The sequence below is a fragment of the Aquarana catesbeiana genome, linkage group LG08, assembly GCF_042186555.1.
Source record: "Aquarana catesbeiana isolate 2022-GZ linkage group LG08, ASM4218655v1, whole genome shotgun sequence".
Classification (NCBI taxonomy): Eukaryota; Metazoa; Chordata; class Amphibia; order Anura; family Ranidae; genus Aquarana; species Aquarana catesbeiana.
This window is the reverse complement of record NC_133331.1, coordinates 169,505,736-169,520,566: the sequence shown is the minus strand read 5'-3', so window position 1 is coordinate 169,520,566 and position 14,831 is coordinate 169,505,736. Positions and strand designations below refer to the sequence as shown.

The following is a 14,831-nucleotide window of genomic DNA, read 5'->3' as shown; positions in this document are numbered from 1 at the left end:
ACCCACTGATTGGCTCCCCTGCTGGCCAATAGGAGCGCGCGCCCACAAAAGCGAGTTCCCGCACCAACGTACAGCTATGGCGATTTGCGGGAACGAGCCACCTTGCCGCAGTATAATGACAGCGGCTGGTCGGGAAGCGGTAAAAAAATTGAAAAAGACTTGAAATAACATTAACATGTTAATGTTAGATATGAGGTGAGTGATTGGATTGACGTACACTTTAAAACCTGTTCAAATTTGTAAATTTGTGTCATGGGTTACATTTTAATGTGATGCCACTGCACACGAATGGACCAAAAAATGTACAAAAACATATTTTGGGGGGCACACCCTGCAATGCGTTTAAATTCAAGATGGTGCTGCTATAAGACCTACAAACAGTACAAAATATATTACAGCGCACACATACAAGAATTACATTTCCTGCAGGGCTAGTTAAAAACACCTGAACATATTCAAAATATGTCGCAGTAAGTGGGCTTAGCACTATATGACCATATGGTGTGACTAAACCCCCGAACTTTTTTAATATGTTCAGGTGTTTTTAACTAGCCTTGCAGGAAATGTCATTCTTGAATGTGTGCGCTGTAATATGTTTTGGACCAAAAATTGGACACGCAAAATCTTTTCTGATGCATCGCATTATCACGTGCTGAGGTGCGCTGCACTACATGTGCATCAGAGCTGCATTGCCTTAAGATATTGAGGTGCCATTGATAATGAACAGCACTGCAAGCACACATAATATGTGTTAGTATTGTGCTGCATCATAAAATTGTTGTGATCCTGAGTCTATGAACAGCGTACTTTGTGCCCATTACACTAGACACTAGATGCATTTTACTATCTATTCATGCATGTATTTTTAAATGCTATTTGTATGCTACATTTCTTGTGACAATTCCATTAGATTAGATTAAATACTGTAAATGTGGGTCAACATGCCAAAAATATAGCATGCATAGACCACTGTAAGAAACAATGGTTTTTCATAGAAGGGTATATTTGCCTTGGAAATGCAGCAGAATGCGTGACAACATGTCAGGAGTGAACAAATCCTAAACAGAGTTATTGACAGTTTACTAAAAATGTGAATGTTTCTCTAGACGGCAGTGCAAATATTACATTTATGAGACAATGAGCTTCTGCTTGTTTACATACGGTTTTCTTTATTTCATTATGTAGCTGCCTTAGGCGAGCCAAAGACGGAGCAAATTTCTTTCCTGTAGACCATGTTGACCGGGGCATCCCTCCCGCTGAGCCATTGTGTTCTCCCAGGGGGGGAGCGGGGGAAGCCTTCCTTGCCAGGGGAACACAGTGATTATTGCTAGCAGCTATAACAGCCGCTAGTAAAATCGCATGTAAAACCCAGGAGGCTGGTTGTACGATCAACTTGGGTACATTCAGCCTGCCCATACATGGTTCGAATCTCGGTCAATTCAGCAGGATTCAAACCATTAGCATTTGAATCAGCCTTAGGATTCAAACAATTAATGGGCAGGCTGAGTGTACCAAGTTGATTGATCGATCAACTTTGGTACAACCAGCCTGCCGGATTCGCTTGCGATAATCGCAAGCATAGCTGCTAGTGATAATCACTGTCTTCTCCCGGTGGGATCCCTCCCATCGGGCGAAGACAATGTCTCGGCAGGAGGGATTTCCCTGTCAGCACTGTCTGTGTTGATGGGGGAATTGTGCCAATTTCTTTCCTGCAACCATGGGTCTATGGCCTACCTTAGTCTTGGGGGTTCTGCACTCAGACAATAGTCAGCTTTGAGGCAATGTAAACCATCACTAATATCTTGCCTGGCAGTGCTGAATGACTATAACGTGTTTGCTGAACCCATCTCAGATGCTGCATGCACAAAAACGAATGTTTTTAGTAAACACAGCACAAACAAGGTTCAATTCATTCAAGCGGAGTTCTAGCTTATTTTTCAAAAAAACACCCCGCTTATAGCTTGTAGAAAATTGGAGAGGTATTTGGGGTGGTGTGAAATATTCCAAAACGCTTAAGCACAGTTCTGCAGTGATCAACCCTTTTTCTCTCCCTCTCTGTAAACAGCAGCAACACACTCTTTCACTAACAGCTGGGAACCATGAGATAGTTTTACAGAACAAATATAGCTAGACTGGGACAGTCCATAGATTCACGGCTGAGGACCATGAAGTAGCTTTAGCAGAAGTACAGCTAGATAGGTTCATGGCTGGGAATCATGAAAGTATCTTTAGCACAGATATAGCTAGATAGGTTCACAGCTGGGGACCATGAAGTAGCTTTATGGTGCAGCACATACAGGAGGCTCTACTCACAGAATCCTGGAACCAGATCAGTCCATAGGTGCAACCTCTTGTAAAGTAAACCAGCATCCAGTCCCAGGGCCCCCTCCTCTCAGCTTACTAATCTATTCCCTCAGAAGGGAAAAAGACAATTTCATCAGGGCTCCAAACTATTTGACTGCATCCCTGCCACCAACTGGGCCTCGATGATTAGCTTCATAGTGCAGCAATTTTAACCTGTCAAACTTGCCGTTGAGCTCAGTGGGGCTGCGCAGCAGCCACAAACCAAATGCTTGCCTTGTGGTTGTGATTGTGACACAGTATTTCAATGCAAAATTCCTTTTTGGCTGGAAAAAAAAACACATTCAGGAGGCAGCAATATCACCTTCTGCATCAACAGTGGGAGGGTCTTAAAGGGGCATTAAATACCAGGAGTGTGCGATAAGTACAGAGTGCAGGGTTCAGGCGTGCGCTACACACAGAGTGCAGGGTTCAAGTGTGCGATGCATGCAGAGTGCAAGGTTCAGGAGTATGCCAGTGTAGAGTACAGGGGTGCCCAGTATAGTGCTCTACTCCCACCCTCAAATCCCCCTCATTGACAGTACCTAATAAAGAACTGCAGCTGCAGAAGAGCAGGATAAGTTACTCAGGAGGAGGGTGTAGTGTGACTAGTGGGCACAAGCTTCAGGAACTTTTGCCGGCAGACAAGCACCGCGTTCTAACTATCTTTTTAGGCAGAGAGGCAGCAGGCAGAGCACAGTTAAGACTCTGCAGCTATAACTAGAGGAGCAGGACTGGCAAATGTGGTGCCCTGCGTCTTCCACCACTGGCTCCAGCCTGCTTCTATTTATAAATAATCCCAACTGGCTCCAAACTCTGCCTGGGTAAGTAGCTGCTGGTGCTGCATCAAGGTGTAAAGGGGTACTCTCTTACACTTGCTGAGTCAACACTAACCCGCCTTAAAAAAAGAGCTGATAAAATTTACTGACAGCTGTAAAAATTATTAATATTTACAAACTGTCAATTGATTTACTGATGGTTGGCAACTCTGTCCTCTAGTTACAGCAGGAGCCAAAAAACTAAATTTGCCTAGCAGCCTAACTAGGAGGGTGCTACATAAGGATCTTTATTTTAAATCCTGTGGCTATTATTTACAAACCTTTGTGACATTCGTATATTGAAAAAAATGTATTGTATCAACACAGAGTGGTACTGTGGACACTACATAGATATAAGGTCCCACGTCCCATTGAGATTAGGAGAAATTTGATAAAGAGAGCTTGGACATTTTAGGCACAACAACACAAAGGTTACAAAAATAGAAATGTATTTAGAGAAAAATGACAAAACATGTATAAAATCACACTGATAAAATTAACCAATGAGAAGAATATATAGCTAAATAAAACCGACTTATCGCCACATGGAATCTGACAACAAATACATTTGCTGTATAGTAACGGTGAATCCAAGAGTACGGTTATATTACAGTGAAGTAATATCTTGCTCTACATGTTACACGCCTTGCGCTTCTTCAGGAGCATTTGAGTAAAATAAAGTATAAAACACAACCTCATAGCTAAAAGCAGTGCAGACAAATTACAGAGCAGGTGCTGAGGGGTCAGAAAATCCCATCAGAGGGTAGAGATCCGTTGTAAACACGACCAATGTTCACAAATGGGAGGAGGTATAGAGCTGAAGGTAGATGCAGTGAAGTGGCAGAGAAAGGTGAATAAATGAGCGCTAGCACAAATCCCCCCTCATAGTAAACATTGCCACGAATTTACACAAAGTAATTGATCGCAGACTCCCCCCAGAAAGGTAGACGCTGCTGAGTATAATGCCGGGTAGTCTTTGCCATGGAGATCCCTCAAAAACGTGCAGCCGCCTGTGTAATAACACACCAAGTGTATATAGGCAGGTAGCAAAAAAGCTACTTATGTGTTGTGCCTTAAGGGTTAACAGTGCATGCATATGTCACTTTCTGTCTTTGGGGGAATGAAAAAAAAACAAGAGGAAATCTCATGGTCTTTGGGAAGTTGGAGGTGTGACCATGCATGTGAAAATGTAATTGTTGTTTAACAGCAGAGTACCCATCAGCGAGACCTTGGCATGAGTCTGAGGACTGGACTTCCTCTATATTGCCATTGGGGGACACCACTCTACTGATTAGGGTAGAACACCACAGCTATTGAAAAAGAGAGAACGAGGAGTAGTTAAGTGTAATGGTCTGGTATGATTCTTGTGGAGAATAGTGTGAATATATGGGAACGGTGGTGGCTGGGTGAAAAACGTCACATAGGTAGGGCTGTCTGGCACGTGATGCTCCCTGAAGTAAAAATGGGCCCCTATTTTAGGGTCCACTGCAGAACGAAACTGGTCCGAGGGAACTTGCCTGGAACTACAGTGTTTGAGGGCTCGTGATGTGTGCAGTGGCTCCCCTCCAAGGCTGAAGGTGTCAAAGGGTTAAGTATGAAATGTTGGTGGAGAGAGACAGCGCTCTACATCATCCTTCTCAAAATGACTAGTCAATGACAAGACAGGTGTCCCTTGCAGGTGAGAAGATGTTATCCTTCTATATGTGGGGCCTAGCGAAGTAATATAGGCTCCAGCCAGGAGGGAGCACTGAGCCCACCCGATCGATAGCAATATTGCTAACGGCATGTTACTCACATGATAAATTGGATATGTTCAATTTTTTTTTTTTTTTTTACTGCATTTAAAAACTGGACTTTTCCAGACCCATATTATATCTATGGGTGGCTTGATGTAAATGGACTTGTGTTCATTTACATCCAATTACTGCCGATCAGCCACATTTTGGTCTGAAAAAGCAGAAAAGGACACAGACGTTTTCCATGTAGTCAGTGGATGTTGCTGGCTGTGGGGCTCTGTTTGAGACATAGTGGGTACAAATTACCTACACGAGCGTAACACTCCCTATATAGACATTCTGGGGGAACTCTCTCACAACTCTCAGGTCACTTTAGAACTACCTGTGCTTAATTCAGGCAAGCATTTGTGCCAGTTTTGGTAACATTATTGACATGGGCAACAAATTCAGGTAATTCTTACTGCCACCACTTTAAGAACCTGTCACTATGGCAGCGGCAGTTTCTTAAATAATCACCGCCAGTTTCCAGATTTAGAAATTGGCAATAAATGGGACATGCCTATGCTGGAAAGCTGTTATTAATGTGACAGCTTCCTGCACGTGTGGCTACTAAATGAAAAGAAGGGCCTGGGGATAGTCGTGATGCCTATATTTGGAAATGACTTGAGTCATTGAATGGGCAAAGCCTGGAGAGGAACTGAGACCAGTTCCCTATCAGTTCCACCTTTCACTATTGGGATTTGGAGATTCGCCACTTCCAGGATTCACCTTTGCATTGTGTGAATAGATTACCAGTCACCTGGGATCTTTTTACAATGTGTGGAACTTTACCATCACTCTTGTGTTTATCTATGCTATTAAGGACTTTTTACTTTCAGCACAGACTTTGTGTGCACAACATTTGTGATATTTGTTAAGTCCTGCACTGTCTTGTTTATTTGAATATATACCCTGTATTAAAGTATTGTGACAGCTGCTATTTTCTGCATATGGTTTTTAGGCATCCAGCGTGTTTTTTTTTTCTGTTTTTAAATTCAATATCCGGACCAACAGAATTCTAAAGAGTGTCTATGACACCCTTTATGAATTTCCCCCATTGTGCACTGGGCCTGACTAATTCAATGTTTTAGCATGCATATCTTGGGTATGAGGGTCTCACAGAAGCGTTCAAATTGGTTCATAGTATCAAGAATGACCAAAAATTCAAAAGAATACTGCACTTGTGAAAAAAACATATATAAATGTGAAACTAAAAGCAGCACCTCTAATGTGAGATATTTCCACAATAAATGACAAATAACAATAAATGTGTTGCACTAATAAACAAATGTGTGAATACAAATAAAATGAGACAGTAATTAGTCCAAAATGAATAAGAGTCTCTCAGATGGACCATTAATTCCATATGTGTCTGAATCCGTGACAATACTGTAGATGAAATAAATCCAAATCCCTCCACCAAGTGAGTATATCGCCACCACAGTTGAAAATGGACTCTTACCAAAGAGCCTGGACCCTTTTTTATGAGGGGTCAAACAGGCTAGAAGTTATAATCCCTAGCACTGGTCACCGATAGGGGGTAGAAAATGGAACCACATCAGGATCGATCCCAGAGTATCTGAAAACTCTTCTCTCAAAGCGTCCAAACAGCCAAATCCTGTCAAAGGATTTGTATTTTTGTTCATCCAGTCCTGAGATTTATAAGACTCTGGCAAACAGCACAGACCCGACTGGCAGGGGAGGGGATCTGGATAAGCATTTGGCTATTTAGACGCTTTGAGAGAAGAGTTTTCAGATACTCTGGAAACGATCCTGATGTGGTTCCCTTTTCTACCCCCTATCAGTGACCAGTGCTGGGGATTATACCGTCTAGCCTGTTTGACCCTTCGTAATAAAGAGTCCAGGCTATTTGATACAAGTCCATTTTCAACTGTCGTGGTGGTATACTCACCTGATGGAGGGATTTGGATTTGTCTCATCTACAGTAGTCTCACAGATTCAGAAACATATGGATTTAATGGTCCATCTGAGAGAGTTTGATTTTGGACTATTTTCTGTCTCATTTTATTTGTATTCACATTTGTTTATTAGCACAACACATTTATTGTTATTTATTATTCATAGTAGCAATAGCCTGGCATGCTTTACAAACTTTTAAATAATGAAAAATGTCAGAGTTTGGCAGGTTATGTGATTCCTAGGGTTGGGAAAGTTCTGAAGACTGTTCCGAAGACTGATCTGCGATCCGATATGGGGGTGTCATTAGCTTTGCAATGACACCCGCAGTGGTTTGCAGATGTCAGTGTGAACTGCCGGCAGGTGACGTGTGATGCAGGAACCCGCACTGAAATCGCGCTGGTTCCCACATTGCATATAAGTGAACTGGGACTAAGCTGCTCAAATAGCTCCTCTTTGGGTACATATTGAGGAGGTTGAGTGTACCCTGGTTTCGGTCACGAACCTGTTGTTGTTTTATTGTGTTGACCAGCAACATATTTCCAATACAATTGTGAGGCACTCCCTTGTGCTCTGGGACAGGTGAAATCTCCGTTTGGTCTCTTTCACCATGTCACCATCACTCTTGTCATACCTCAAAAATCTGTAATTTTACCCAGCATTTGCCTCCCTATCTTCCTTTCAACCCTGGGTTGCTGCAAAGTTGCGGTGCAAATCGCACGTGATGTCTAACATCGCACCAGTGTGAACCCAGCCTTAGTAATATTTTGCAAAGTTAGGGAGACCCACTGCTGGCAGGACTTTTTTTAAAGCAACCTGGATAAAAATAACAGCGATTTGAACATTGCCTTTGACTATAACGGCACATATCTCATCCTGTATTCTGAATGAAGTTTCACATGCATCTTACTACTCAAACAATTTACAAGTGTCAAAGAGGTCCAAGTCTTCATTCTCTGGTTAGGATCTGTTGTTTCTGTTGCAGAAAAATAAAAGCTTTCTTTGATTTTTAGAACAATGCCTTACCCTAGCCTCTGGTGTGTTCCATAGAAAAGTTCATGACTTCCTGGTATGTAGATTTAGGACATAAAAACCAGTAAGACACAGGAAGCAGTTCACCAGCTGACCTCATTAGCACACACACCCTACACCCATCAACTATGTTTGCATGGCATCTCCGGCATCCTTCCAGGCGCGTTTACCTGGCTTGTCAATGTAGGCTGACACAGCTGCTGTGTTTGCATGGCATCCCCAGAGTCTCTCCAGATGGGACCAAGCCGCATGCTAAACTCTCTGGGGCCGGGGGTTGGATGCTCCTGATGTAGTGCAAGTGCCTGCCTGATTGGATACAGAGTGAATGGATAGATAGGTGGGTCCTCTGATTCCAAAGTTTTGGTACATTTAAAGGAAATTGTACACATTTAACCTTTCAATAAGATCACTGATGTTTTTTATGGACTGACTTACAAGTGATGTCTCCTATCAAACTATGTGTGTAGCAGTATAGTGTAGTTTGACCTACCTACCAGCCAGGGTTCCCGTTCTGTTTAAATTAAAAAGTACACAACCACATTTAGAAGAGAAGAAGCTTCCTAAAATGCTCTGAAGCTACCTTTTGTCCTGAGTTATTGTAGGGATGGAGAAGCCATAGGACCAGTGCCACCTCGTGTCTTGGGAGGGAGCACCGTCCTTTTATTCTGGGATGTTCATGTGCAGTGTGTAATCTGTCTTATTGCCTATGATGAGCTCTGGGTCTGCAAATGGAGAGAGTACACACTGTGCTTGCGTAGCTCAAAAGAACAGGATGCCGCTACTTCCCGTGGCACTAGGGGGCGCTGGTCCCAATGGTTGCTCCGTCCCTATAGTATCTCAGGACAGAACTATTGCTGGCTGCGGAGGATTTTGAAAAGCTTCTTCTAAATGTGGACTTCATTTTTTAAACAGAAAGGGAACCATGGCTGGTTGGTAGGTTTAGCACACTGTGCTTCTGTACCTATATGGGATAGCATGGTTTGCTTTTTTTGTAAAGCTAAACTTTGTGTCTTCTTTTAGTATGGTATGTAACAAATAAAGTTACCATGTCTTGTTATAATTTGTTGTTTTGGCGTGGTTACTTTTTTGCTACAAGCTCATTGTATAATACTCTGATATTACCTATAATGTATGCTATGGTAGATAGATACAGTGCCTTGAAAAAGTATTCATACCCCTTGTCATGTTACAACCAAAAACGTAAATGTATTTTAATGGAATTTTTTTGATAGTCCAACTCAAAGTGGCACATAATTGTGAAGTGGAAGGAAAATGATAAATGGGTTTCAACATTTTTTTGCATTCAGCCCCCTTTACTCTGATAACCCGAACTAAAATCTAGTGGAACCAATTGCCTTCAGAAGTCACCAAATTAGTCATCAAATTAGTAAATTAGTCCACCTGTGTGTAATTTAATCTCAGTATAAATACAGCTGTTTTGTGAAGCCCTCAGAGGTTTGTTAGAGAACCTTAGTGAACAAACAGCATCATGAAGTCCAAGGAACACACCAGAGAGGTCAGGGATAAAGTTGTGGAGAAGTTTAAAGCAGGGTTAGGTTATAAAAAAATATCCGAGGCTCTGAACATCTCATGGAGCACTGTTTAATCTATCATCTGAAAATGGAAAGAGAATGGCACAACTGAAAACCTACCGAGACATGGTCGTAAACCTAAACTGACAGGCCAGGCATGGAGAGCATTAATCAAGGACGCAGCCAAGAGGCCCATTGTAACTCTGGAGGAGCTGCAAAGATCCACAGCTCAGGTGGGATACAGGACAACTATTAGTTGTGCACTCCACAAATCTGGCCTTTATGGAAGAGTGGCAAGAAGGAAGACATTGTTGAAAGAAAGCCATAAGAAGTCCCGTTTGCAGTTCGCGAGAAGCCATGTGGGGGATGCAACAAACATGTGTAAGAAGGTGCTCTAGTCAGATGAGACCAAAATTTAACTTTCTGGCTCAAAAGCAAAATGCTGTGTGGTGGAAAACTAACACTGCACATCACCCTGAACACACCATCCCTACTGTGAAACATGGTGGCGGCAGCATCATGTTATGGGGATGCTTTTCTTCAGAAGGGACAGGGAAGCTGGTCAGAGTTAATGGGAAGATGGATGGAGCCAAATACAGGGCAATCTTAGAAAACCTGTTATGCCGCGTACACACAACTGGACTTTCCGGTAGAAAAGGTCCAACGGAATCATTCCATCGGATATTCCGATTGTGTGTGGGCTTCATCAGACTTTTCTCTTTCGAAAATTCTGACGGACCTAGAAATAGAACATGTTTTAAATCTTTCCAACGGAATCAATTCCTATCAGGAAAACCGTTCATCAGTATGCTATTCCGACGGACCAAAAACGACGCAAGGGCAGCTATTGGCTACTGGCTATTGAACTTCCTTTTTCTAATCCTGTCGTACGTCATCGCATTCTAAAAGATTGGACTTTGGTGTGATCGTGTGTAGGCAAGTCCGTTTTAGCGGAACTCTGTCGGAACTCCATCAGAAAAACTGATGGTTTATTCTGACGGAAAAAACGGTCAAGTGTACGCGGCATAAGAGTCTGCAAAAGATTTGAGACTGGGGCAGAGGTTTACCTTCCAGCAGACAATCAACCCTAAACATACAGCTAGAGCTACAATGGAATGGTTTAGATCAAAGCATATTCATGTGTTAGAATTGCCCAGTCAAAGTCCAAAGTCCAGACCTAAATACAATTGAGAAGCTGTGGCAATACTGGGAAATTGCTGTTCACAGACACTCTCCATCCAATCTGACAGAGCTTGAGCTATTTTGCAAAGAAGGATGGGCAAAAATCTCACTCTCTAGATGTGCAAAGCTGGTAGAGACCTATCCAAAAGATTGCAGCTGTAATTGCAGTGCAAGGTGGTTCTACAAAGTATTGACTCAGGGAGGGCTGAATACAAATGCACTCCACACTTTTCACATATTTATTTGTAAAAAATGTTGAAAACCATTTATCGGTTTCCTTCCACTTTTACAATTATTTTCCACTTTATGTTGGTCTATCACATTAAATCCCAATAAGATAAATTTACATTTTTGGTTGTAACATGACAAAATGTGGAAAATTTCAAGGGGTATGAATACTTTTTCAAGGCACATAGATAGATAGATAGATAGATAGATAGATAGATAGATAGATAGATAGATAGATAGATAGATAGATAGATAGATAGATATGTTAAAACACATAAGGGTTGAATTTGATGGATGACAGTCTTTTACTAAAATGACATATTTAATATATTTATGGAATGCAATCTTTATATTTTTATTTATTTTTTCAGGCAACAACAACAGTCTACGTGACGATCTTGGATGAAAATGACAATGCCCCCATGTTTGTCAGTCCGCTATATGAAGTCAGGCTAGATGAGGGTCCTCTGACGCTGAACTCTGTTATTATCACAACTACAGCTGTGGATCTTGATGAAGGACTTAATGGAACAGTGATCTATAATATAATAAATGGCAACCTCAATAACACCTTTACGATCAACAGTGGCACGGTACGGATACAATGAAACTTGCTCAATACGCACAGTATCTCTTTGACAAATCCGGAATAATCTGTTATGCATTTTGTTGATGTTTGGATGTAATGGAGGTCAAATTATTTCTATTTGAAAGCTTTCATTGGGCTTTAAGAGGTGCAAGACAAAAATATGACAATATATAGTCAAAAACGAGTAGTATTAAAGCAGAACTACACTGCATCTGAGCACCAAAAACTCTATGTAATTCAATTTTAATATTCAAAGCAAACTTCTCCATCCATCCATGTCTCCATGCTTTATTTTGCTGAGAAATCACTTTGAAAAACACCCACTAGCATTTTGGGCCATGACCATCTTGACTAAGGGCAGATGATTCTTGTAGCCTTTACTTCCAAGATGCCGTCTTTCCTTAGCTCAGGCATGCAGGAGTGTGTTCTTAGCTGAGAAAACCCCTCCTCCCCTGCTGAAGACTCCTGGGATGTATGACATCATTTGCCTACACCTGGAAACCAGGAAGTAACTGTAGAAATGTTAAAAAAAAGTTTAAAACAAGTAAATATGATATACTTTCCTATCTATTTACTATTGCTAGCAGGGTAAGGCTTAAAAATAGATTGGTAGAGTAAAATTCAAAATATGGGAAAATATTTTCTCTCAAGGAACCAGTTGAAAATATAATAGTATGGACAGATAATGGTCAGGTAATGTAAACAATGTAGCCCAAGTGTGATGAGTGAGGGGTTTGCAATGTGGTAAGTTGTAAAGGAGCTATTTTTGAGGTGCAGTAACCCCTTGTTTTTGAGATGAAGCTGTGTGGAATTCTAGCACATAACATTCATAAACAACATTCTTGAAATGTGTCAAATTTGCACATTAGCGAGCCAAATAAGACATGCATGACATTTTCTGTGGTTTTTCTTGTGAGCTGTTTCCTGAGCTTGTTTCCTCTCCCACTACAAAGGCATACTTTTTATTGTTATATTGAATTGGGCTAATAAGTTCTTTACATAAACAAGGCATTATCATCCTTTAGGGTAATGTCAGTGGGGCAAATGTTTGATGCCAAAGCGGACATCTGTCTGTGTCATATCCCTATCCCACTGTAACCAGTTACAGCAAGATGTCGGTCTCTCACTGGCCTAAAAGTTACCGAATCTCAATCACTAGCAATGGGAGCAACATCTGGCTGCCTTAGCTATAGCTATGGAGGCAGAGACACTAGTGAGATAGGATAGATACATTGGCCTGCCCTATACAGCGGGGAATGTCACTAGTCTGTCTAATGCTGGCAGAAAGAGGCAGTGTTTGGAAGCTGGCAGGCAGTCCTATCAGCAGTGTATCTGTTGAATGGAAACACTGCTTGGAAGGTGGTTCAGTTCATAATTTATCGTCATAGGCACAAAGGAAAAGTACAGTGGCATTTTGGCTTTTGTGCATTCTCACAATTTACCCAAAAGTAGACAATGCAGAAAAAAGTAAAAATAAATAGTACTGAGGAGGAACACAAGCGGCATGTTTGCATTCTGTGATATTTTTAGCAGGTTTTTTTCCATCCCAGCTTCTTAAAACATGATGTGACCTAATCCTGCAGCATTGGGCACCTGCCTCTTAAAGTGGTTCTAAAGTCAAAATTATGTTTTTACCTTGAAGTGTTACTAAATCTACAACGGTAAAATCAGTCTGTATATGCAGTAAAGCATGCTTGGTATACTCACTGTGCAACCTAAGGGGTTAATCCTCTGCATTGTGTAAAAAGGCTGCTCGATCTTGTATGCACAGATCCTCCCCTCCCTGCACTGTCCCCCTGGACAAGTCCGGATAGGATTGAGCCTTTGGAGTCAGGCTGCACATGCTCAGTTTGGTGTGTATTGCTAGAGAGGTTTTTTTTTTTTTTCTTGGGAGAGTGCATGTGATCAGCACAGAGCCAATCAGCACTGTCCAGAGATGTCCAGACAGAGGGTCAGGAGCCCTGCAGCTTCATAGGACAGCTCAGTGCAGTATGAAAACTCCTCCTACAAGCTTCACCCGGAACTTGTAGAAATCACAACTGCTGAAGAGAAAAGGTATTTAGCTGTTTATATTTACTAAAATAATAGCATTTTCATGTTCTGTGACCTTATATAGTGAATGCAGGGTCCTGGGTTTAGTAAAACTTTAAAATGATTGCAAATGATCACCTTGTAAAAACCCATTCAGTTTAAAATAAAAATGAAAGGCAAAATCTTTTTGTATAGATATAAGAAGAAAACATTTATAAATACCCTTTTTCCCTTTTTTATAAATCATCACATTCCCTCTGTTCTCAGCTGCATAAGAGCGGGGGGAGGAGAAGCAGCAGCACACTGAGCTTCCCCAGTGAATGGGTGTGCAGGGGAGGCGTGTCAGAACAAGTCTGATCATTGGAGGAGAGTACACAGAGTTCTCAGCATAGCTAGAGAACTAACCATCATGTGCTGCTTAGTGTGGTCAGTTTTTAATAGGAAAGCAGAGGGACTGTCAGGAACACCAGGGATTTCACATAAAGGAAGCAATACAAAGAGAACAGGATATTTTCTCATACAAGTACATGGTACAGCAGACACATATCAGGAATATGAGGTGTTGAGGTAACAAACGCTTTAATGCATTCTTTACATAGGGTAAGAAAACTCCACACTACCTACCCTTCCCACTCCCAATCCCTAAACTCTTTCTTGACTCCTCTCACCGATCCATTGCTGTCCCGGCTGGAGCGCTGCTCATCTTACTTCCTGAGTCTGAAGACACTGAGAGCAGTTGGAGCCCTAGGTGCACAAACACACATATTGCACATTTTTATCCCTAGTAACTAGCTTTCCATTGGCTAAAAATATGTATTTTTTAAATGCTCAAGCTTAAAGCGGTAGTAAACCGCTGAAGAAAAAACAAAAAAAACCCCTGCAAAACAATGGCATAATGTGCTAGTATGCATAGCATACTAGCACATTATGAAATACTTACCTTAGAATGAAGCACCTGCAGCCCGACCCCATCAGCGCTGAGGGGGCTGACATGTTGCCCCGCTGCCTCTTCCGGGGTCGCTGACTCTGCCTCTGTGAGTGGCCGGAGCCGCGCAGGCGCGCGGGAGTCCTCCATTCCGGCAGGGTCCGGCACGATACGCTAGACCTTCGCCGGACCTTCACTGTGCATGCACTGTTGACATCAGGGTGAATATCTCCTAAACAGTGTTGGTTTAGGGGATATTCATTTTACCTACAGGTAAGCCTTCTTACAGGCTTACCTGTAGGTAAAATTGTCCAAGCGGAGTATACAACCACTTTAAAGTGGATGTAAACCCCATTCATGAAATGTGACCTAGGCACAGATATCTGTAGTGTTTATTATCTCTCTCCAAAGCCCCAAATTCCGTGTCTTTCTGCTGCTTCGTTCCTTTGTTATCAGCATGAT

General features: G+C 41.9%; 1 protein-coding gene across 1 annotated transcript in view; it reads left to right on the top strand.

Annotated features, from left to right (window-relative positions):
• Positions 1-14,831, top strand: part of CDH23 (cadherin related 23) — a 1,935,615-nt gene that overhangs the window by 1,718,463 nt on the left and 202,321 nt on the right. The window contains exon 37 of the mRNA XM_073596703.1: positions 11,196-11,417. Coding sequence (XP_073452804.1) covers positions 11,196-11,417 — 222 coding nt within the window. The remainder of the gene's footprint in view (positions 1-11,195; positions 11,418-14,831) is intronic.